The following is a 22029-nucleotide window of genomic DNA, read 5'->3' as shown; positions in this document are numbered from 1 at the left end:
TCACAGAATGGTTTGGGCTGGAAAGGACCTTAAAGCCCATCTCATTCCACCCCTGTGCCACGGGCAGGGACACTTTCCACTAGAACAAGTTGCTCCAAGCTCTGTCCAACCTGGCCCTGAACACTTCCAGTGATGGGATCCCACCAGCCCTAAACTTCCCCGCAGCACCGACATTTCCCCAGAGCCACATTTTAGTGACTCTCAGTTATTTTTTTTCCCACACTTCCAAACTTCCGCAGCCGCCGTTTTCCCCGGGTCCGTGTTTGCGCCTCTGTCACTTTGGGGGGTGATTTATTTTATCCCGGTCTCAGCGCACACAGTGGGAGCACCGGCACCGCGGCTGCCGCCTGCGGGGAGCGGGGACGCCGGGACAGCGGGAACGGCGGGAACAGCAGAACAGTGGTGCCGCCGGGACAGCGGGAGCGGCGGGGACACCGGGACACGGAGCGGCGGGGACACCGGGACAGCGGGAGCGGCGGGGACACCGGGACAGCGGGAGCGGCGGGGACACCGGGACGGGAGCGGCGGGGACACCGGGACGGGAGCGGCGGTGCCGCCGCGCCGGGACACACGTGCGGGCGGGGGGGCCGGTCCGGGCGGCCCCGCCTCCCCCCGCGCCGCCGCCACGTGAGGCTCATGTGACGGCGGGGCGGGGGCGCCGGGGCCGCCAGACGTGCCGGCGGTCACAGGGCTCCGCACGTCGCTCCCGTCCACCCACTCGCCCGCATTTAACCCGGCCCGCGGCCGCCCCGCCGCTCCTCAGCCCGCGCGTTGCGGGCGCGGCATGAGCAGCAGCAGGAGCGGCAGCAGCGGCGCCGGCATCGCCCGCAGCCCCTGAGCGCGCCCCGCACCGCCCGCGCCCCCGCCATGGAGCGCATCCCCAGCGCGCAGCCCCCGCCCGCCTGCCTGGGCAAACTGCCCGCCCTGGACGGCGCGGACCTGCCGGGGTAAGCGGGGGGTCCGGGGGGTCCGGCCGGGCGGGGGGAGCGGCTCCGGGCAGGGGGTAACGCGCTGCTCTGCTTTCCCCTGTGCAGGCTGGACTTCGCGCACATGTACCAGGTGTACAAGCCCCGGAGGGGGCTGAAGAGGAGCGAGGACAACAAGGTAAGTTGAGGGCGGACGGGTAAATTGGGGGGGTGATAAGGTAAAATTGTGGGTTAACGGGATAAATCGGGGAGTGCGCGCCCCGGCAGTGGCAGTGACAGCGCTCCCGGGGCGGGGGCTCGGCCGCTCCCCGGGACACCCGGGGCGGGAGGAGCAGCGGGAATGGGAATCGGCCGCTCCCCGGGACACCCGGGGCGGGAGGAGCAGCGGGAGCGGGGCCGTGCGGGCTCTCCCCCCGCTGACCCGCTGCCCCCGGCCCCGCAGGAGACCTACAAGCTGCCGCACCGGCTGATCGAGAAGAAGAGGCGCGACAGGATCAACGAGTGCATCGCGCAGCTGAAGGACCTGCTGCCCGAGCACCTCAAGCTCACGGTAGGTGCGAGCGGCGGGCGGAGCGCCGGGGCCGGGGGATGGACGGGGCTCTGCTGCCGTTTCGCCGCGGATTTGGGGTGGGTTGTGTTTTCGCTCCGTGGTGCTGCACACCCGGACGGGCTGTAAGCGCATCCCAAACTTTCTCGGGAGGGATGTTCTCGGGTGGCTCTGTGAGTGTGGGTCCCTGCGGGAACTGCCCGCCGGACACCCCCCCTCGCTGCCGGGCGAGAGGAGCCCCCGGCCGGGCTCCCCAGGGCTCTCCCGGGCTCAAGTCACGGTGCCAGCAGGGGCAGCAGAACGGATAAATAAAAGCCTTCTCCTGAGCTATGCGGCTGGTCCGAAAATACCCATAGGGTTCTGTGAGAGCCTTTCCCGGAGCCCGCTTTTTAACTTATTTCCTGGAATGTTGTCGGTTATAGTCCTGCGCTGCTCAGGATCACACCGTGCCCGTCCTCCCTCGGCTCCCGGGAGGGCTCTGGCAGCCCCACAGGCTGCTGCCTGCATGTCCAACCCCGCAGCAGGCGCCAACCTGTCCCTGTGCTCCCAGACCTTAGGTCACCTGGAGAAGGCTGTGGTGCTGGAGCTCACCTTGAAGCACGTGAAGGCACTGACTAATCTCATCGAGCAGCAGCAGCAGAAGATCATCGCTCTGCAGAACGGTTTGCAGGCAGGTGAGTGTTCCTGCGGCGCCGTGTGAGCCCCTGTGTGTGAGGGACTCTCTCTGGGGAGGCTGCGAAACGCGGTTGTGACACCTCGTTCCTGGGAAGGGAGGAGGCAGGAGCTCTGGCCTTTCATCGCTGTCATTTTCTCTGGCTTTGCTTACGAGCTGTTGCAAAAAAAGATGCATTTCTCACGGCAGTCAGTGCCCTGTGGGGTTGTTTGCAATCAAATTGGGTTTTAAGTAGTTGTAGTTAAAGCCCAGGTTTGCTGTGAGGTTCTCTCCAAAGCTACCTAAATCTTCCCGTTTGTGTTCATGAGCTTTACATAACCCAGTTGGGTTTGTTTGGGTGTTTTTTTCTGAAAATGAATCTGCTTTTTGTACACACCTTTTTTAAGTTTCTAAATAACTGAGCTGGCCTGTGCTCTGCACACAGAAGGGACTCGGTGTTTCAGCTTATCAGCTTTAGATATACTTCCTCCTCCTGTTTTCACATGTGGCACTCACGTGAATCTGATAAAGTAAAACTGAGTTTTTGGGGGAGCCGTCCCTGCCCCGGCAGCCACAGGGAGGGTGGTGGAGCTGCCCGGGGCTGGTGGAGCTGCTGGTGGAGCAGCTCCCGGAGCTCCCTGCCCGGAGGTGCAGGGCGAGGTGCACCCTGCGGTCCCAGGGGTGGTTCCTGGGGAAGGCACAGCTTGACTCACTCCTGTGCTCTGTACTCCAGCACCTGTTGAAGGTGGATTTTACAGTAAATACAGAATGAAAAATAAGCTTAAAGTTGTTATGTAAAAGTGGACAGGTGGATGTTCCAGTGAAAATGTTCATTTTTGCAGGAATCCCAGGATTTCTGTTCCTAGAGTCCAGGTTGACCGTCGCAGTCCCCTCTGGCTGTGCTGGACCCCAGGTTCAATATCATCTCCGGTCCTCCTCAGAAATGGAAGTGGAACTATTTAGCATGTTGTTAATTTTTAATTTCTTTCTGTTAATGTTCCCTTAGGTGACCTGTCATCGAGAAACCTTGATTCCAGCCAGGAAATGTTTCGATCGGGTTTCCAGATGTGTGCCAAGGAAATGCTGCAATACCTGGCGAAGCACGAGAACGGCAAGGAGCTGAAGTCGTCGCAGCTGGTCAGCCACCTGCACCGCATGGCCAGCGAGGTGCTGCAGGGCGGGGCCGCCCGCAAGGCCGGGGACATCCCCCCCAAAATGGTGGACCTGAAGGAGAAGCCCATGCCCTTGAGCACGGCGGGCGAGGGCCACGGGAAGAACTGCGTGCCCGTGATCCAGCGGACATTCGCTCACTCCAGCGGGGAGCAGAGCGGCAGCGACACGGACACGGACAGCGGGTACGGGGGGGAGCTGGAGAAAAGTGACTCCAAACCCGAGCAGCCCTATTTCAAAAAGGATACCGACCTCAAGTACGCCGTGCAGGAGAGAATAAGCTCTATTAAGCAAGAGACTGAGGACCCGCCGGCCAAAAGGAGCAGGCTGGAGTCGCCGGAGGACGAGGGCCCTTTTGGCAGCGACATGATGGGCTCTTCCAGCAGCTTCCTGGGCCCCCACGCTCACCAGCCTCCCCTGTGCCTGCCTTTCTACCTGATCCCGCCGTCCGCCACCGCCTACCTGCCCATGCTGGAGAAGTGCTGGTACCCGGCCTCGGTGCCCGTGCTGTACCCCAGCCTCCCGGCCTCTGCCGCAGCACTCACGGGCTTCATGAGCCCCGACAAAATCTCCCCCCCTCTGCTGATGCCCCAGAGACTCCCTTCTCCTGTCCCGGCCCATTCCCCCATCGACTCCTCAGCTCTGCTGCAAGCTTTGAAGCAGATTCCTCCTTTGAACTTGGAAACCAAAGACTAAGCACAGTGTGACTGGGTTTTTTTCTTTTTTCTGTTTTGTTTTTTTTTTTTTTTTTTTTTTTTAGTTTGAGACTGTTTCCCTTTTCTATATTGGCTGGACTGAGGTGTGGGGATAAGGTTCACTGCACACAGGAAGCTAAATCCCCTTTTCTCTGACTTGTCAGGTAGCTTGGAGAAGGATGAAGGATGTGCCCAGCTCTGCGATTCACAACTTCTTCCAAAAGATTAGAAAGTAAAAAGAAGGGGTTTGTGCTTTACCCCTGCCCTTCTTCCCTCTCCACATCTACAGAGCAACAGTTGACTCGGTCAGCTGCGACTGTACTGCAAAGCTGTGAAAAAATATTCCATTGGGCAGACTTGGTTTGAGGGTCTGCACATCCAGAATACCTGGACGTGAAACACGGTACTTCCCTGAACGGCTCCCAAGGCAACGGCTCCCTGTCCAGTTCCAGCTGGACTGGTGGGTGCTCCACTGGTCACCAGTGTCTGAGTGACCCCAGGCGTGGTGTGGTGGTGGTGGCAATGCCACCAGGAGTGTAGGAGGAGCAGAGCAGTGGTCACTGTGGTGGTGGCAGTGGCACCAGGAGGAGCAGGGCAGTGGTCACTGCTTGGTCATGCAGGGTCAGGTAGACCTAAGATGGGTTTCTCTCCACACCTTTGCTGATGCATTTATCTGTTTTTCAGAAATAAAAGGTAGCTGCTGCTTGGAGCTTTCCATGGCATACATCTAATAAATCAATTAACCTGCGCCCCTTCCTGTAACTTGAGCTGCTACTTTGGGCCGGGTTGGGGAGGAAATATCCCATGGATCACTTGGCTTCTTGCACCTGACTCCGGCCTCTCCCGCTGCTGCTGTACAGTCTCACCGGGTCTGTCGGGAATCTCCAGGTTTTCCCGGCCCAGCTGCTCCTGGCTGGGCCAGGGGGGAGCTCTGTGCCAGAGGGAGCAGTTCAGCCGGAGTGGGCAGCACAATCCCTGCTGAATGTGTGCCCCTGTCAGTGCCTTTGGAAAATGAAAGGCTGGGATTTTCAGAGGAGTCGGATCCCGGCAGGGTTTGAGCATCTGAATTCCTCAGTCTCCTTGGCAAACCCTGGCTCACATCCCTGTGTTAAGAGAGAGAGGGGTTGGCTGGTGACACTGTTAAACTGCAAGGGGCTTTCTCTGCAGAGGAACATCATCTCCCATTTAGCCTTTTTTTTTAAGGAAAAAACCCCAAACTTCACTGCAAAAGGCAGTGCTCTTTGATGGTTTTTTTCTGACTGGTTTTGAGAACTGGTGACCAGAACCCCGTTGTCTGGATCCTCCTGTCGCCCTCCCATTGCACCAGCTGTTGAGATGCACTATGCTTGATTGCAGATTGTGTTCTAACGTTTATTTTGTTGTTGGTTTTTTGGTTTTTTTGGTAAACAGTTGTTGCCTTTATTTGTAAAATCCTGTTATAAATATATATATATATATTATATAAATATATTAAAAGGTAAAACGTTTCAGATGTTTATTATTTGTATAACTACTTGAGCATAAAGAAGTGAGAAATATGAATGTATTCTTGTTTCTGGGTTGTCTTTTTTTTTTTTTTTTTGAAGAGAAGAATATTCCGTTTTTCTCTCGGGAGAGGTACAGTGTTTATATTTTGGAGTTGCCTTCAAGGTGGGATATTGTACATATTTTTATCTTGAGTAAATGTTAAGTAGTTGTTTAAAAATGCTTAATAAAATAATTCTTTTCCTGTGGAAGATAAGGGTTTGCCTCCTGTGCTTTGAAATGTTTGAGCAGGGTCATTTGTGTGGTCTGGTCCAGCAGTGGATGGCAATGGGATGGTGCAGAGGGGAGCAGGATCTCGGGGTGCAGGCAGAAGTGGGGATTTCGGGGTGCAGGGGGGAGCAGGACTCTCCTCGCTGCCCCCATGTCTCCTCTGCCATGGGTGCCTGAAGGAGCTCAGGGTCCCATTACCCCTGTCACCAGAGATATTTATTTATTTTAACTCCCTTGGCACCTCCAGGGATTTTTTTTGCTCCCAACCCGCAGGAGGTGCCAGGAGAGCCTGGCTGGCTTTCCTGCTCTCTCCTGATGTCACGTTGTGCTCCCTGTGTCTGGCATTTGGCTCCTGGGCCCCAAGCTCCATGGGGAGGAGGCAGCCCCTCGCCATGGAAGATGTAGCGTCTCCACAGGCTTTGCCTGGTACCTGGTGGAAAATGGGCTTGTTGCAAACTGGTTTTGCTTTACCAGTGCCCTCAGCCTCTGTCAGAGCTGCCACAGGACTGCCAGGACGGTGCCCACCGGCCCCTTGAGGCTGAGGGGTGCCAGGGCCAGGTCCTGCCTTGGCTGGGAGCAATCCCTGCTACCTCCACATGTCCCGGGTGTCCCTGGTTTGGGACTTTCAGCAGGTGGTGGAGCAGCCCGGTGCCTTCACTCACTGCTGCTGCAAGGGCTGGGGGTATGAGCCACATATGGCCTCTGCACAAGATGTTGTTGATTCCAAACCTCTCCTGAAGGCACAAGATGGGAGAAGCGAAGGGATGGGTGGGAGGACTCGGTTTCCTGGCGGTGCTGCCTCTGTGGGGATGGGGCACGGGCACTTCAGGGGGGGATTTTGGGTTTTCACAGATGAAGCACAAAACGTGGGGAGTGTTTAAGGGCCCAACTGGTCCAGCTTTGCTCAGTCCTGGGCTGCAGCACCTCTGGGACCCTGCAGAGAGAGGCAGGTGCCCAGGGGCTGCTGTTAGACTGTGGTTAGAATTAGCTCAAAGAAATGTTAGCTTAAGTAATACTAGAAAAAAGTGCAGGGCTGCTTAATGTGTTTGGGCCCTTCACACTTCCTGGCGTTCATGCTGTGTTTGTTTTAATTAGGCCTAAATATTGATCTCACTGAAGGCAACTGTAGTAACCCCCATTTGGTGCTCAGCACAGGGCACCTCCAGCCTCAGGACCCGCTGGATTTCTGGCTCCTTTTCACAGCTCTTACTCCCCTTCGGTCTCCATCTCCTGACCCACTTTGTCCCATGGTGGGAGAACTCACAGCAACCCCAGATCTTCAGTTATTGGGGGGGGGGGGGGAAGAGAATTGTAAAAAAAGAGTGGAAGAGAGAACATTTATCCAGGAAGCAAAGGATAATTACGGGCCAGGGATTTTCTCTGCTGCCCTGGCGGGGTGCCAGCGGGACAGGTGAGTTCTGTGGGGCAGAGCAGGCACCGGCCACGTCGTGGGGCAGGGGCTGCCCCTGTGGTGGCACCGGGCGGGGACCCCGAACTGCCCTGCCCTGCGCACTCCCCGCGGGCAGAGCCCGGCGCCGCATCCCGGAGCCAAGGGGGCATCCAGGGAGGAGGGCGATGGAGGGGCGACCCCCGGCACGGCGCCAGCGCCGGGCAGCCCCGGCGGGGTGTGCAGAGTTCCCTGGACTTGTTTTCATGGTCTCACCCAGCTCTGACCTGCCTCAAATGTTGACACAATGTCACGTTTCCGACTGCAGTCTTTCATGTGCAGCCGGAGGCTAAATACGGCTGCTGGTTCCTGGAAAAAGACGTGCCTGGCACCCTTTCAGCAGAAACCCGATCCCCATGCAGGCTTGGCACAACAGCTGAATAACACGGCAATAACTCTTTCAGCAGCATTTCAACCCATAAATAGGGCTTCCCGAGCGACTCCTTGAAGTCAGGCGAGGAGGATACAACGATTTTTAGAAAAAGCAAAAATATAAAGTCAGGGTGTGTGAAGAGCGGGTGCGAGGGGGCAGCGGGTTCAGGCAGATCAAAGGGTGCCGTGGGGGTGCTGAGTGTGGTTTGGTGAGAGGGAGCCCAGGATTGCCTCAAAAGGAAAGAAACGCTCCTGAATTTTTTAGTGTCTCGGTCCCGTTTCATACCAGCCCTGTGGAGGCAGGGGAAGAGCCTTCCCGGGAGCCAGGGCCTTTCCTAACCCCGGTGAGGACACACAGACACATAATTTTAGCTTTTCACCACCTGTTTGGAAAGCTCCTATAACCGAGTGCTGTGGGACTGGATGGTTTTTACAGGCATGTACCCCGGGAGCTGCTTATTTGCATTATGCATGGACCAAGGCCTAAAATAATCTGCAGTGACGCACATTTTTTGCTGTGATTTTTTTTTCCCCTCCCTTTTCCAGGACTCCATTTTTCTGAACGTGCCATGACTTTTGAGGACCACGCATGGTTGCCCAGCCCCGGGGCTGCCGAGGCCCTGATTCAGCACGTCCTGCTGCGGCGGGGGAGCAGGGGGAGCTCCCGGTGCCCGGCCGTGACACAGGGAGAGGGCCCTGGTGCTCCGCCTCGGCTTTCATCTGCAAAGCGTGTAGCTGCAAGTGCGGCGTGTTTACAAATGCAGGCATTGCAAGATCCCTTGAACTGTGTCCTAGTACAAAAGAGGCTTTGAAACGAGAAACACGTTGTCATGGCATGTTCCAGGCCAGCAGCACCAGACTGAACCAGATAATTGCTGTTTCTGCTTCACCGTGGAAAAAGCAGCAGGTCTTGAGCAAGTCTTTTTTTTTTTTTTTTTTCCTTTAGACACTGGGTGCGATGCTCGGGATGGAAGAGGAGGGTTGGGAATGCCCGGGCAGTGGGGGCAGGGGTGGGATGATCTCCACAGGGCTGCAGGCACAGTTCCTCTGCGGGGCTGAGCTGGTGTAACCCTACCCACGGGGCCGGTGACACTGACCCCGGTATGTGACACGGGGTGTCCATGTTTTGTAACCCTGACTCCCGGTGTGCTGCCCGAGCCAGGAGACGTGGCTCTCACAGCTCCCGGGCGTTCCAGACCTTTCCCACTGCCCTTCTCCTGGCAGTTCACGGCACTTCGAGAACTTTGAGAACTACCCAAATGCCTCTCGGTGCCAGGTGAGAGCTGCTAATTGGCCCCTTCATTGACTACTCCGTTACTGGCCCTGGGCAAGCAGCACCTCTGCACCACTGGGAATACTGGGAACAATGGAGCTCTCATGCCCACGCTCCCAGGGCACCATGTGCTGTGCTGGGGTTGGAAATGAAGGCTGACATTTCTACCTATTTTGGAATAATTTATTTCTTAGACATTTCTCTTTCCCCCAGGTGTGTTTTTGCCCCGGGCACATCACACCATGGAGTCAGTTATTGCCATTACATCCAGTGCCTTTGGAAACGGCCAAACGGGAAAGCTCTGCCAGGGAAGGGTTTTTCACCACATGTGTCAAGTTAAAAACTGCAAAGGGGGCAGGCTGGGTAACACCACACAGCTGAGGGAATGCCTGGAGATAAAAGGCAGATCCCCATCTCCTCTTGTGTGTGCTGCTGCCCAGGGGATGGTGGGACCCGGATAAGGTTTGTCCTGGTTGTTCCTGGCACCCAACTCTCCCCCCTCGTGGGGCTGCAGCCCTGCCCAGTGCTCAGGCCGGGTCTGGCTCAGGCAGGTGGGTGTTTGCTGGGGGTGCCGGACCCTCGGCCATCTCAGCACTGTCCATGTCCATCTGTGAGGGCAAAAATGCTGAGGAGGCAGAGCTGTGTTGGCCGCTGAGCCTTGGGCTTGTCCCCAGAGGTCCATTTTACCTGCTCTCCTGACCTCTGCTCATTATTCCAGTACCCAGGATGGGATCCCAGTTTATTGTTTCCTTAACAACAGCTCCGGCCGAGGAATGGTGGCTGCAGTCTGTGGTTGCCTGAGCTGTCACACAAGAGGAATAATTAGCTTTTCTCTGCTGTACAGCTCTATCCTTCCTTCAGCCCCTGGTGCTGCTGGAAGTACAGTGGCATTCCCTCCTCTGGCGCTGCTCCCCGCTCACCTCCTTGCAGTGGCAGCTGAAGGAAAGGCCGAGATCTATTCTGCTTTGAAAGTCCTGATGAATATGCAAACTATTAGGGCTGAAATATTGCTTATCCCTGTCACGGGGTGTGCACGGAGCTCGTGTTTGTGTTGCTGCCTGAGGATGTATCCAACACCAGTGTGGGGCTGAGCAGCTTAGGGAAGATTTAACTCTTATTTCTATTCTGGATGCCGAATCATTAATAAGGTTATGGCCATGTTGGGGGCCTTTCCCAGTGCCCTCCTCCCACTGCCATGGGACCTGCTGGCAGGCTTTGACTCCAGCTATCGATCGGGGCACAGCAGGGCAACGCTTCATCCCCAATGGAAGTGGTTGCTGATGATTATCACATGGAATTAATGCGTGTGTTGTGAAATTGGTGTGATTTGAGATGAAATGTGACCTATGGGCATAGGCAACGCATTCTAATGTATTCAGGAGCGCTCAGGCTGACGAGCTATTGCTGCTGGTACCACGCTGATTAAACCCCAGCTCGCTCTGCTCCCATTGAAAGCAGTGGGAGGTCTGTCACTGCCTTCCGTGACTGCTGGACCGGATCCAGCCTGCACTTCACGGGATGCATTATTCCAGGATTAGAGAGGCACAGGGAGTGGGATTCCTCTCCCTCGCTGATCTCTACTGCTTAGATGTTTGCCTTGGAGCTGGCAGGGATGCAAAGCTCCCGACCTGGTTTTGGTGTCAATCCAGGGAGGAGACAGGTGGGGTTTGCTCCCAAAGGTCGGCCAAGGCTGGGGTGCTGCTCTGGGGGTGCAGTGAAATGTGGGGTGCTGGGCAGCCCCTCTTGATCCAGAGCACCTGGCTGGCAGGAGGCAGGGTTCCCATAAGCATTACGTGCACAAAGTGTTTGACCCACCAGTGTCAGAGTCCCATTCAGGAATGAAGAAGCCCAGTCCCAGCCCAGGACCCTCAGAGGGGCCCTGGCTCTGCACACGCTGGTCAGGAGGTGGCTGGGGAGGGGTTTTCTCTGGTTCTTGATTTCAGACAAACATTTGACCTCAAAGTGGTGCCGGCTGCTCTGGGGCTGAATTCCCCTGTGGTGTGGGAGGCTGCTGGGAGCACATGGCATCGCCACCCCGCCGGGCCCTGCTGCCCCAGCCCCACTGCGCCGGCCCCGCGGCCCAGCCTTGGGCTGGAGGATGACTCAGGGCCCCGTGCGGGAAGGGCCGAGGAGGGAGGGGGTGGTGGTGACCCCCCCAGTGCTACTGGGGAACTGAAGCAATCTGTTTATCATGGAAAAACTGCTCTTTGCAGCAATTCAAATGGAAACTTCCCAGAATGAGTGTTGCAGAGCTTTCCCCTTGAATCACAAGGCCTCCCAAGAGCCGCTTTCTAAGACGATGCCCTCGGGAAAGCTGTCACCAGCCTCGCCGAGCAGCGGCTCCTCCGGGCAGCACAGCTGGTCCTGATCCCTCCGCAGGCCCATTCCCGTCGGAGCAGTGGCTTTCTCCAGGAGGAGCAGGTATGGGACCACCAGCACACAGCTGTCTCACGAGCTGTCTCATGAGTACACTGGGTGCTGGAAGGCTCTGGGGTGATGGACACCCCCAGCTCGGGGACCGGCCTGGGGTGGAGGCTCCAACAGCAGCACCTGCTGCCATCTCGCCAGGCCGTTGCCTGTTTTCCCTGCCCGCCTGTCACCCTTTCCATGGTTTAAATGAGTGTCCAAAGGTCAGGGGAATTCAGGCTCTGCCGTTGGCTCACGTAGCCCAGTGAATAAGGAGTGAGTGTGAGACGCCTGACTCGCTCTGCTCCCGTGGGTGCTTTGCCTCCCGTGCTGACACGGCCATGGCAAAGCCTGAGCTGGTGGGGAGCACAGCCCCTGCGCTGCCTCTGTGCTGTGCCCCAGCACAAGGCCCCTGGTGCTCCCGAGGGATGCTCCCGGGGCAGCCGGGTGCCCATCCCGTGGGGCAGGGCAGCGGGCACGCCGCCTCGGCCGTGAGGCGTTTCCGGCCGTAACCACAGCTGTGTGTAAGCTCTGAGTTGTCAGCCTCGCAGATCGGGACGAGATAGGAAGGAGCCCGGTGTCGAAAGGGGTGGGAGGCCACGGAGCAGGGCAAGGGGTGGGGAGGGAGGGCAGGTCATGGCACCCTGGTGATCCCCACTGCCACCCTGGGAGCGAAGCTGCCGGGGATTTTTGTACATTTATCCCTGCTGTCCCTGCAGTGCTCGTCCCCATAGTAACAGAGCAGGCTGGCACTGCAGTGCTCGGTGACATCCCTGGTTCCCGGGGGGAGCCGAGGACCTGCGTGGTCCATGCCCCAGCTCCTCAGTGGAGCTCACGAGCACAGGGACAGCTTCCCTGTGCTGCAGAGTGTGTCAGGGACTCACTGTCTGTGCAGCCCTGGGAAAGCACACAGAGCTCGGCCAGGAGGACAGAACGGGCAGGTGTGGGGCTGGCCAGGCCCTGGCAGGACCTTGCCTGGGGCGAGGGGTGGCTGATGGCAGGTCCTTGTCCCCAGGGCCTGCAGCAGCTGGGCACCTGCTGTGGCAGAGCCGGGCCCAGCTGCCGTGTGCAGGTGAGGCAGGACAGCACAGGGGTTTTCCAGCTGCAGCCGGACTCCGGCAAGCACCTTGGGCACTTGAGGTCAGGAGGCATTTGCAGCATGAGCTTTTTGAACCCAGGAGCGAGGCAAAGGTGTTTTTAAGGAGACTGACAAGACAGATCTTCGTGCAGATCCTGGAGCTGCTCAGAACATGAGTCAAAGGATTCCTGAAACAATTAGAGCTGTGAGGTGCAGCAGCAACAGCACATTCACCATCAGCAGCTCTGCCAGGCGCCCCCGGCCAGCTGCTCGTGCTTTCCCTCTAATAAGGCATATTAGGCAATTTCCCATTAAAAATGTTTATGGGAATATATAAATATTCACTTATACAGAACTCGCCTGGCCCTTTGTGCGCAGAGCAGTGGTGAGAGTGACTTGAATTGTTATAAATCTATCAAGAAAGCTTGAGATGGAGCTTAATGCACAGTGAGATAGATGTCCTAGAGCCCCCGTGGGGAATGAGTGCTCCTGGTGCTGGGATGGGACGCCTCGCTCCGTGGGACAAAGGCCCCTCGGAGCAGGACAGGGCGTCCACGGGACCTGGGTCACATCCTGCGGTGCCCAGCCACAGGCAGCAACCGTGGGCAGGGTTTTCCCTCGTGTGATTTCCCGATGGCTGTAGGAGGAGCTTGCATAGACCTGATCTGGATTTAATCAAAGGATTTTTTTTTTTCATTTGCTGTCTTATGCGCTGACCACCAAACCACATCCTTCAAGCCTGAGCCCAGCACAGTGAAACAAAAACTAACAAAAACTAGGCCAGGGCTTTTTGCTATACTTTTTTTCCTTTCTTTTCCCTTAGTGCATCAGTTGGGTGCAGAGCTGGTACCCACCACTCCTCCAGCCCCTCCACTGCCCACAGAGCATCCCCATGGGACAGCCCCCAGGGCAGCCTGGCATTTCCCTGAGTGAACCACTTGCAGCTCCACGTGAATCTGGGAACTATCCAGATTATGGCCACTGAGCACAGCGTCAGTGGGGAGCAAATACAGAGGAATAATAAGTAATGACGTCCTGGCAGATCATGTAGTCGGGACCTAATCAGGCCCAGTGTGGGGATTGCACTTGGCTCTCCCCGATGCATTAAGCAGCTGAGTGTGTTGCAGCCTGACTGTGGGATCAGGGCAGGCTGGAGGTGCCCTGTGGGCGCAGCCCCCGTGGCCATGGTGTGACAGGGCAGCACCCACAGCATCCAGTGGTGACCTGCCTGCCTAGGGAAGTTCTCACATTCACAGAGCAGAGAGCAGCTTTATTGTTTTATTTTGCAAACCAAAACCAGCCGGGAGTTTCTGAAGCGTCTGCCATCCCCACAGAGAGCTGTTTAGTCATGCCTGGTGTGTGTGCATGTGAGACAGTGAGGGGAGGGAGGCTCGAGGACTTTGCAAAGATTAAAGATTTATGCTGACCCTTGAATCTGATCCAAGGCTACTAATCTGTCCTGATCCTATCATCTGCTCAGGGTGGATCTATTTCACTTTCCTTTATGGTACTCCTGACTCATTGCACTCCCACTCCAGGCCAGTCCAGTGGGAATGGGAAGCGCTACCACATATTTGTTTGGGTTTGCATTTAAAGCTCTGGACCTGTGGTGGGTGCAGCTCATAAAGGAAACCAGTGTGGATAAGATATGGGTGAGCTGAATGCTTGGAAACCACTCCCAAACACAAGCTGAAGTGGTTTGAAATCAAGGTGGAGTGATGTACTGAAGGCACAATACTTGGCAGCTACGCCCAGCGTGTGAGAAAGGCATTTAAATCCAAGGTGGTGAGGTAGGCAGGGCACCCAGTGTGCTTCCGACAGGACAGCTCGTGCCTTGCAGGGGCTGCAGTCCCGGGTGTCACCCTTCTAGCAGAGAATGGGGTATCCACCCCTCATCTGCCCACCCACCCTCTCCAGCTCTGCTCATTGCACCCCTGTGAGACCCTCCAAAGGCCTGTGATAAGCTGTGCTGGGGTTCTGCTCCTGCCCTGGCATTCCTGCCTGGAAATGCCTTGCTGCACTCCATCACCTTGTACTGAAAGGCTCCTGATGGCTGCTGGGGGTTTACTATGAAAAACTACATGTAGAGGAGAATATAGACCTGATTTTGTTGAAAGCAGAACAAATCTCCCCTGCCCTCGCAAAAAAAAAAGAAAAAGGTGTGGCAGAAAGAGAAATAGGAGCTTTCCACCCCTCCCCAGCTCTGCTCTGCCTCAGCCACACGTGTCTGAGGAAGGCTGGGGATGCCGCAGCCGCTCTGCCCGTGTGCCAGCCAGGAATGGGGATGGATAACACCTGCTGGGCACCGCCGGCAGTCCCGGAGCCAGGGGCTGACAGGCGACCAGGATCAGTCATACGGGCCTGGCCCGTGGCTGAACTGACCAGGAGCTGGAGTGTGGTATATCCTATTTCAGATCCCCTGGGACATCCTGTTCTCCTGCTAACTGATGATATGTAAATATAGCAAATGCAAAGGGAGGCACTTTCCTAGCGTGCCTTGCCCAGGCTGCATATGGAACGGGCTGAGCCCAGCGGCGCCCTCGGGAACACCCACCGCAACTGCGACAGAGGCATCATGCTTTATTTTTAGTTTAAAATGAAGTTCCTGTTTGTAAGGCCAGAAGGGTTACAGGAAAAAAAATGATGAAGTGGGATCATTTACTGCTATTTTCTTTTCACGTGTCCTTCCTTCCTTCCTCCCTCCTGAGAAATAGGATGTAGCACATCACTATTCCAGGCTGCAATATTCGCTCGCGGGAGGGCTGGTTCCTGCTCCCTCCGAAGAGGCCCATTACGCCTTGTGTAACAAAAGACACCGTCCTCCCAACCCCGCCAATTACCCTTGATTTCGAGTTGCTACATGAAGGCGCTTATCTCATGTAAATGAAACATCGGGCCTCGCACTGACTCGCACTTCCTTTCTCTCTCCGCAGAGTTTTGGGCTGCCCCTGCCAGGCGGGGTGACGGGCAGGGCAGGCAGGGGATGGAGATCCCTCCCTGGCTCATCAATCCCCCTCCTCCCAGCAGCCGTGGGACAGACCGAAACAACGGGAAGCATTTGGTCAGGTCAGCCAAAGGAGGCTCTTTAATGAGCAAAGCCGAGCACTAATTAGTCTGGTGTGCGCCCCTTGCCCCAGCGCCCATCCCCGCAGTTCTCCCTCAGCCGGGGGTCACCGGGGAAGCAGAGCCGCAGGGATGAATTTGGCAGGTGCCCACGTGTTTTTCTCCTTCCCGTGCCCTGTTAGGGAAAGGTAATCCCGAGCTGACAGGAGGGAGACTGCGAGCTGCTGACGGGAATTCCCAGCTGAGGGGTTTTAAGAGCGGTGGGAGCTTTGGCGTATGGATTAGGTTGCTTATATATACTATAGTGTGAAGGAAACAGGCGGTTTTGCTAATTCCCTTGCACTTTGGTTTAATAAAGTAGGATTTGTCTGGTGGGAAAGTGTAACAGTGGGATTTAAGCTGTGTGAGTCTCATGACTGGTGCTCGCCTGGCTGGGTGGGAAGCAGGGAAGCATCGGTCACATTCTGTCTCTGCTCTGTTCTTGTGTTTTTAGACATGATTTGAATGCCCACAGCTTCGGATGAGCTTTATTTGGATTAGGTTTATTTAAAAAAATCCATATGCAGAGACTTGCACTGAATTCTGTAGCCCAGTTTTTCAGAACTGCAGTGCTCGTGTTTGAGAACCAGGACCACTTGGTTTGTCAGTGCCTTGTGACAAAGACTCACAAAAACTGAGAGGATAAAGAGGAGGGGGCCAGTGCACAGAGGAAGAGGGGACAGGTTAATATCTGGTACAGCCTCTGCAGGGAAACGAGATCCTTCTACTTCTGGTTTTAATGAGAAAGGCCCCAATGGAAATATAAAATCTGGATCTGCATCAAATCCTCAAAGTTCAGGCAGTTTAGAACGAGGAGTTCGGTCCATTCCATCACACATCAGAGCTGTCTGCAAAATTCACAGCCCAACACTTTTTTCCAGCCATGAATTCTGCCAAAGATGTGTGCTTGGATGTGAGGTATTTTTCTTCTTTTTCATCCCTTTTGCTAATTTAATTCCCAGATCTAAATCACATTTTTCCATCCTGGACTTCCACAAGCTGGGATGCCTTGTTTGCGGTTGGGAAGCTTTGCTGTGCCCTCTGTGGAGTGCTGAGGTGTCAGAGGGGTCACCTGCCTGCAGTAAGTGACCGAGCAAAGGGGAGGCCTCGGGGTCAGGCATGGGGCTGGTTTATTGCCAGAGTCAAAGTTTTGGGATGCGCTAGTGAGCAAATCATTACAGTGTTCCTGCCCTTCTCTCTCTCATTATTAAGAGGATAAAAACCAACCAATTATTGGAATATGCACAAATATGCCACTGATGAGGGCCCTGAGCAACCAGGCAGATTTTTCGAGCAGCCTTGAAGCAGCAAGACACAGCAGCCACATGCTGGGCTCTCCCTTATTTTTATTCTTTTCTGTTTTCTTGGTTGTAGAATAAGAGCTAATCAAAGTGATGCACTCCAGCAGGCTTTTGTGTATGGCATTACAGCAAAATCCTAAATTCTCTTTCCTGCTCATGCATACAAAGCAGGAAGAACTAGGATGGCTGCAGACTATTTTCAGATGATTTAGCCAAGGAGAAAATAACTGGGTGGCTGGAAGAAGGAGCTTTTGATAGGAAATAGCCTTGAAGTGCAGCTCTCTGACATGACAGCGTGCGAGGTGCCCAGCTCCCTGAGACAGCCCTGCTCTGTGAAATGGAACATGACTTCCAGAGGAGATGACAAAGGACAATACAGACACCAGAGCACCCAAAATCCAGTGCAAGAGAGTGGGCTGGGTGCTCCCTGCTGCTCCTGAGCAAGAAGTGGTTTCAGCATCAACATACATGAAGTTCCCCCTGCTCGGTTCAGGACTCCTACCAAGTGCTGAGACAACAAGTCGAGTATTTGGCTGGTAAATCAGTGCAGCTCAACTGACTGGGTTCTTGGGAGGCTGTTTGTACCTGTAGATGTGTTGCTTCTTCCTCCACTAAAGGCAAAAGCATCACCTGGGACTTGCCCCTCACACCTGGAGCAAGTTGGATGCTCCCTCCCCACAAGGCAGGAGCGTGGGCATCAGTGATACCTGAGCGAAAACTCTCACCTCCCTGTGCTTCACTTCACAGCACCTGGTCTGCAGCCCTCTCTCTCCCCCCCCTCATTTCAAAGGGCCACGCAGTTCTCTCCCCCTTGTCTGTGACAACACTGGGGACAAAGCCCCAAAGATGGTCCCACCGGGCAGGCTGGGGCTGACGTGGGACATGGCATTGCTCTTCGTGTTTGTTCGTGTCTCTTGAACAGCTCAGCACTGATCAAATCCCCTGATTTGGATTTATTCTGTGCAATTCAAAGCAAGATTTGCTGGACCCCGCGGTGCCCATGTGCCCGGGGAGGGTTGGGGTGTGGGTGCGGGCAATGCCAGGTCAGGGGAGGTCCTGATTGAGGATGAAGGTGAAGGCATCTTCGAAGGCTTTGGGCAAGGAGGACGGTTTCGGTGAGGCTGCATCCCCCTCTGCTGGAAAATCCAAGCAAAGGCAGCAGAGCACCCGCTGGCCGGGGAGAAAAAGCGGGAATAAATGTGCAAAGAACACAAGGGTCCCCAGGGCCCAGAAGGGACATCGCGGCAGCCAGCCTGGGCTGTACTGGGGGTTCAACTGCTGCTGGCTGTGCTGAGAGGGCTCTTGCTGGGGACAGCCAGACCCCGAGCAGAAATTGGGACCATGTTGCATTTGTGCCAGGCACAATCCCACTCCCCATCACGGGAATGGGCGAGTGGGGCAGGGGCAGCACCTGACAGTGTGGTCAGGCAGGTCCTGACGATGTGGCAGGGTCTCACAGCTGGCAGAGAGAGAATCGTGACTGTTACTAAACAGAATTGCACAGACAAAGGCAGTGCTTTGACACTGGGTTCAGAGAGGCTTTGTAGCCCAGGTGGTGCCCCAGGGGCCACAGGTGACGGGCATGAGGTGCAAAACACACTGGGGAGACTGAAATACTTATGGCAACCATGGGCAGTGGCATTTGCCAGGAAGGGGCTGCAGTGCTGTCTGGTTCTTGCCAAACAGCTCGTAGGAAGCTCTACTTCAAACCAGAGGCTGGAGAAAATGCCTCTCCTCGCCCCTCACCTGCTCCCTGGGTGGGTGGCTCATGGCTCAGTCTAACCAAGGACTCCTGAGAAGTCCCTGCTCTGGATTCCCCTGCGGTGCTGCTTCCTCTGGTCCTACAGGTGCCTGCGCACAGCCTCGGGCTCTGTGCTCGTCTTTCAGAGCCTCACTTGGAGGCTGTTTGTGCTTAGACTGGAAGAATGGGTTTGTTTCCTTTTGGATTTAAAATCTAAATTACAGCAGGGGTGAAATGCGGTGACTGGGCTGGCAAAGGCCCCGACTGTGCAATAAATCTGCAAGCATGGGCCTGGCTTTTGCGCAGGGGGCTCTGCAAGTGCCAAGGTCGCTGCTAATAAATCTGACTGGAGGACCAGGAGGAAATTTTTTAAAACTTACTGCAAACAGCAGGCTCCTTTTTAACCATCTTTTTTTTTTCCCTGCTCCCTTCTGCTGATTCATGCTCCTGCTGCTTCGCCACTGGGAGACGCCAGCATTCCTGAAGGTCATCACTTGCATGCAGCAGCTCACGCTGCGGAGTGTCTGCCAGCATCTAGGAAATCGAAATGCTAAAGTGCCTGCGATCATTTATATTTTCCCTGGCAGTGACAGACAATCCACAGCTTGCCAACTGAGGAGCTGCCACGTTTCCAGGCTGCTACACTGCTCGAAGGTAAAGGAGGTGCATGAAAGGCGATGCCTCCCGAGGAACCTGACACCAGGTCGCCTCAGTGGCACGAGATGAGGATTTTCACCTGGGTTCACCTGCAGGCAGCACTCTTAGAGATATGGAAACCCAGGGTTCAAGCAGGCACCCCTCTGACTTACACCCAAACCGTTCTGTCACCCCGTGATCCCATGACACCGGGAAATGAGATCCGTGTGCTCACGTCAGGAGTCACGCTGCTGCCCGCCTCACATCCCTGGGGAAGCAGGGCTGGGCTGCCCTCACTGACACCTCTCTCCCCTTCTCTGCCTCTGCTCTCCACTGTGGTAAAGACTTGGTGCTGTCCTGGGCTGCAGAAAAGAGGCAGGACTTTAGGGCATGCTGGCAGCATGCAAACATCTCTGAGGAAATAAGTTATCTTTTAGTTTTCATGGCATGTCTCCTTCTTAGTGGCAAAGGGATATTTCTGGTTTAGCTCAAGCACTAACAGCACAACAGACACTTATTTTTTTTTCAGGAGAGCAATGAAGAAAACACGGTGAAATCCTTCCTTTGCTTCTTCAGGTTATTTAGTGAGTATTAAACTGTGGCAGTACCAAAAATCCTGAGTAAAATGACGTGAAGACACTGTGTTACAGGCTGTGGTAGGTTTAGGAACCATCAGTTATTTAATGTCCATCTCTTCAGAACTGACCACTAATCTTTTACCCTTTCCTTTATGTGTTTGTAAGAGAAGGATGACACGTATCTCACAACCACTATCATCTACCTTTGTTTCTTTTGAGAATATTTTAAGTGGGCCTTGAAAAAGAGGAGCTGGAAACAGCCCCCAGGAAGGCTCCGGTTTGTCCTCACAGCTCCTCAGCTTCCCCAAATCCAAGAGCTTCTCCCTCGCTTGACAAGGGAGCCTCCTGGCCTGGGAGGCACCCACAGTCTCTTTATTTTACAAATTTCCAGTTCAACCCCTGAAAGAAAATCAGTGTCTGAGCAAACTGGTGGCACAAACAGGACACTCCTTAAAGCAACGGAACTTGAGCAAGCAGGAGAGCAACATCTCAGAGTAATGTTGACACTATTTTTTGGCTGCGGCTCCTCGCTCGGCAGCAGGGGAGGTGCCACCCAGCAGGCGTCTGTAACTCATCAAATCAATTAGTTTCTTTGTCTGCAGGAGGAGTTGTTCGCCAAAGACAAATTAAAGGGACGTCCAGTAAGATCCTCTATTCTGAGAGGAGCTGTCCCATTTTCTCATACTAATGACAGACTCCGAAATCTGTGCACAATTTAGCTCGTTATTAGAACTAATTGGTGCCAGGCATTCCATCCTCTCTGATAGGGCTAACCATGGGGATGAAATTTTCCGAGTTAATGAACCAGAGAATGGATTAAGAACTTTCAAAGTGCAGTTCATATCACAGCTTAATTGGAAGGAGTATATTAGTTGGCTTTTTATGGATACAAAGGAAAGCCATGCTTTGGGGTGGAAAAGCACATGCACAGCCGCCTTCCCTGCCACTGGGAAGCTGGGAATTTCTGATTTCAGAGGGGCAGAGCCATGGCATTTGAAGGCAGCGCCTTCCCCGCATGCTGTCAGCCGGAGAGGGGTGGGAACAGGCTTTATTTTCTGTGTGCAGCACTTGCCATTCCTCCCGCCTAAGGCCCTGCAGGGCGAACCAATTAGTGCAGCTCTCCCAAGGCCAGGGAGCTGCCAGGGGGATCCAGGGCCAGTCTGGGCACTGGGGGATCCTTGGGATGCGGATCCACATCCTCCAGACTGTCATGCCCCGGTGTGCAGTCCTGGTGTTCTTATACCCATCCCACTCTAGTTGCTTTTTTACGCCTGTTTCACTGAAGAGGAAATTTATATCACCCATTTTTCTGGCTCAGAGAAATAACCTTTTTTTCTGTGTGATTTAGATGATTTCCTTCTGGCAGCGATGGAGAAGGAGAAGCCATTGCAAGTGTCCCAGAAACAGCATGGAACCTCTGGAGGGGTGTGCACATTGTGCTTGGCTTCCCCAAATTCATCAGCTGCAGATGCTGCTGCTCTCCCTCCATCCTGGAGTAGAAAGGTGTCTGCCAGCTGCATACATAATATCTTTAAAATTTATACTCTAAAGATAAAATAAATAATATTATCAGATAAATAAATATATAATTTCTCATATAAATAAATAATATCATAATATCTTCAAAATATCTATTTTAAAGTCTGCCTGTCTTTAAAAGCAGTTCCTGCGTGTGATTTTTGTTAGCCAGGGGCAAGGACAGCAAAGTTGTAGCATTCGTCTGGAAAAAAGAAAGGGAAAGGCCTATTAGCATCAGCTGGCTCTGGGTTATACCTGGTGCTGTATTTGCTGGTTTTTGCAAATATAAGTAATACTAAACAACCCAAAATTCCCAGGTGCTGATGCTACTGCCTCCCTGGGTGTTTTGCTGCACCATCTGAGCTGCTTGGCCCCTCTCTCTTCATTATTCAGCCTCCATAAAACTATTTAACTTTCTTCTCCCACCCCCCTTGGAGTTGGGATGTGCATATCCAGGTAGCCCACTCCATTCTTCACGCATTATCTTAGCTCTTTAATATTTGTAAAATAATTTGAGAACCAGTGCAGAAAAATAGCTGTTTTCCAACCCACTGGCAATCAAAAAAATCCTGTTTAATATCCATTCATAGCTCTTAATTTGAGTAATGAAAGTTTTACTGCAACATGATAAGAAATCCCGAAGAAAAAGACTGTGCTTCAAGTGGACGTGGCGCTCTGTGCTCTGGGCTGGGTGACAAGGTGGGGATGGAGCACAGGGGGGACTCAGTGGTCTTGGAAGTCTTTTCCAACCTTAATGATGCTGTGATGGTGTGGGGTGTGAGTTCACACCCCTTCACCCACACCTGTCCATGGTGGTGGGCTGAGGACGAGA

General features: G+C 54.4%; 1 protein-coding gene and 1 long non-coding RNA gene across 4 annotated transcripts; both read left to right on the top strand.

Annotated features, from left to right (window-relative positions):
• The first annotated feature begins 669 nt into the window (after positions 1–669).
• On the top strand, positions 670–5731 carry BHLHE40 (basic helix-loop-helix family member e40). The gene is made up of 5 exons (XM_064667125.1): positions 670–947; positions 1035–1104; positions 1369–1476; positions 2024–2147; positions 3132–5731. The coding sequence occupies exons 1-5, from the start codon at positions 868–870 to the stop codon at positions 3989–3991; spliced, it is 1242 nt and encodes a 413-aa protein (XP_064523195.1). The 5' UTR covers positions 670–867; the 3' UTR covers positions 3992–5731.
• A 1892-nt stretch (positions 5732–7623) lies between these two features.
• On the top strand, positions 7624–21309 carry LOC135420113 (uncharacterized). 3 transcript variants are annotated; one of them, XR_010433363.1, is made up of 6 exons: positions 7624–7908; positions 8111–8471; positions 11051–11258; positions 15255–19119; positions 19631–19685; positions 21028–21309. It is a non-coding gene; the product is annotated as an uncharacterized LOC135420113 (long non-coding RNA). The 3 variants fall into 3 exon arrangements; XR_010433362.1 differs by having other exon boundaries at positions 7626–8471; positions 11110–11258; XR_010433361.1 differs by having other exon boundaries at positions 7626–8471.
• Positions 21310–22029: the final 720 nt, after the last annotated feature.

The sequence above is a fragment of the Pseudopipra pipra genome, chromosome 11, assembly GCF_036250125.1.
Source record: "Pseudopipra pipra isolate bDixPip1 chromosome 11, bDixPip1.hap1, whole genome shotgun sequence".
NCBI classification, from domain to species: Eukaryota; Metazoa; Chordata; class Aves; order Passeriformes; family Pipridae; genus Pseudopipra; species Pseudopipra pipra.
This window is presented reverse-complemented; position numbering and strand designations above follow the sequence as displayed.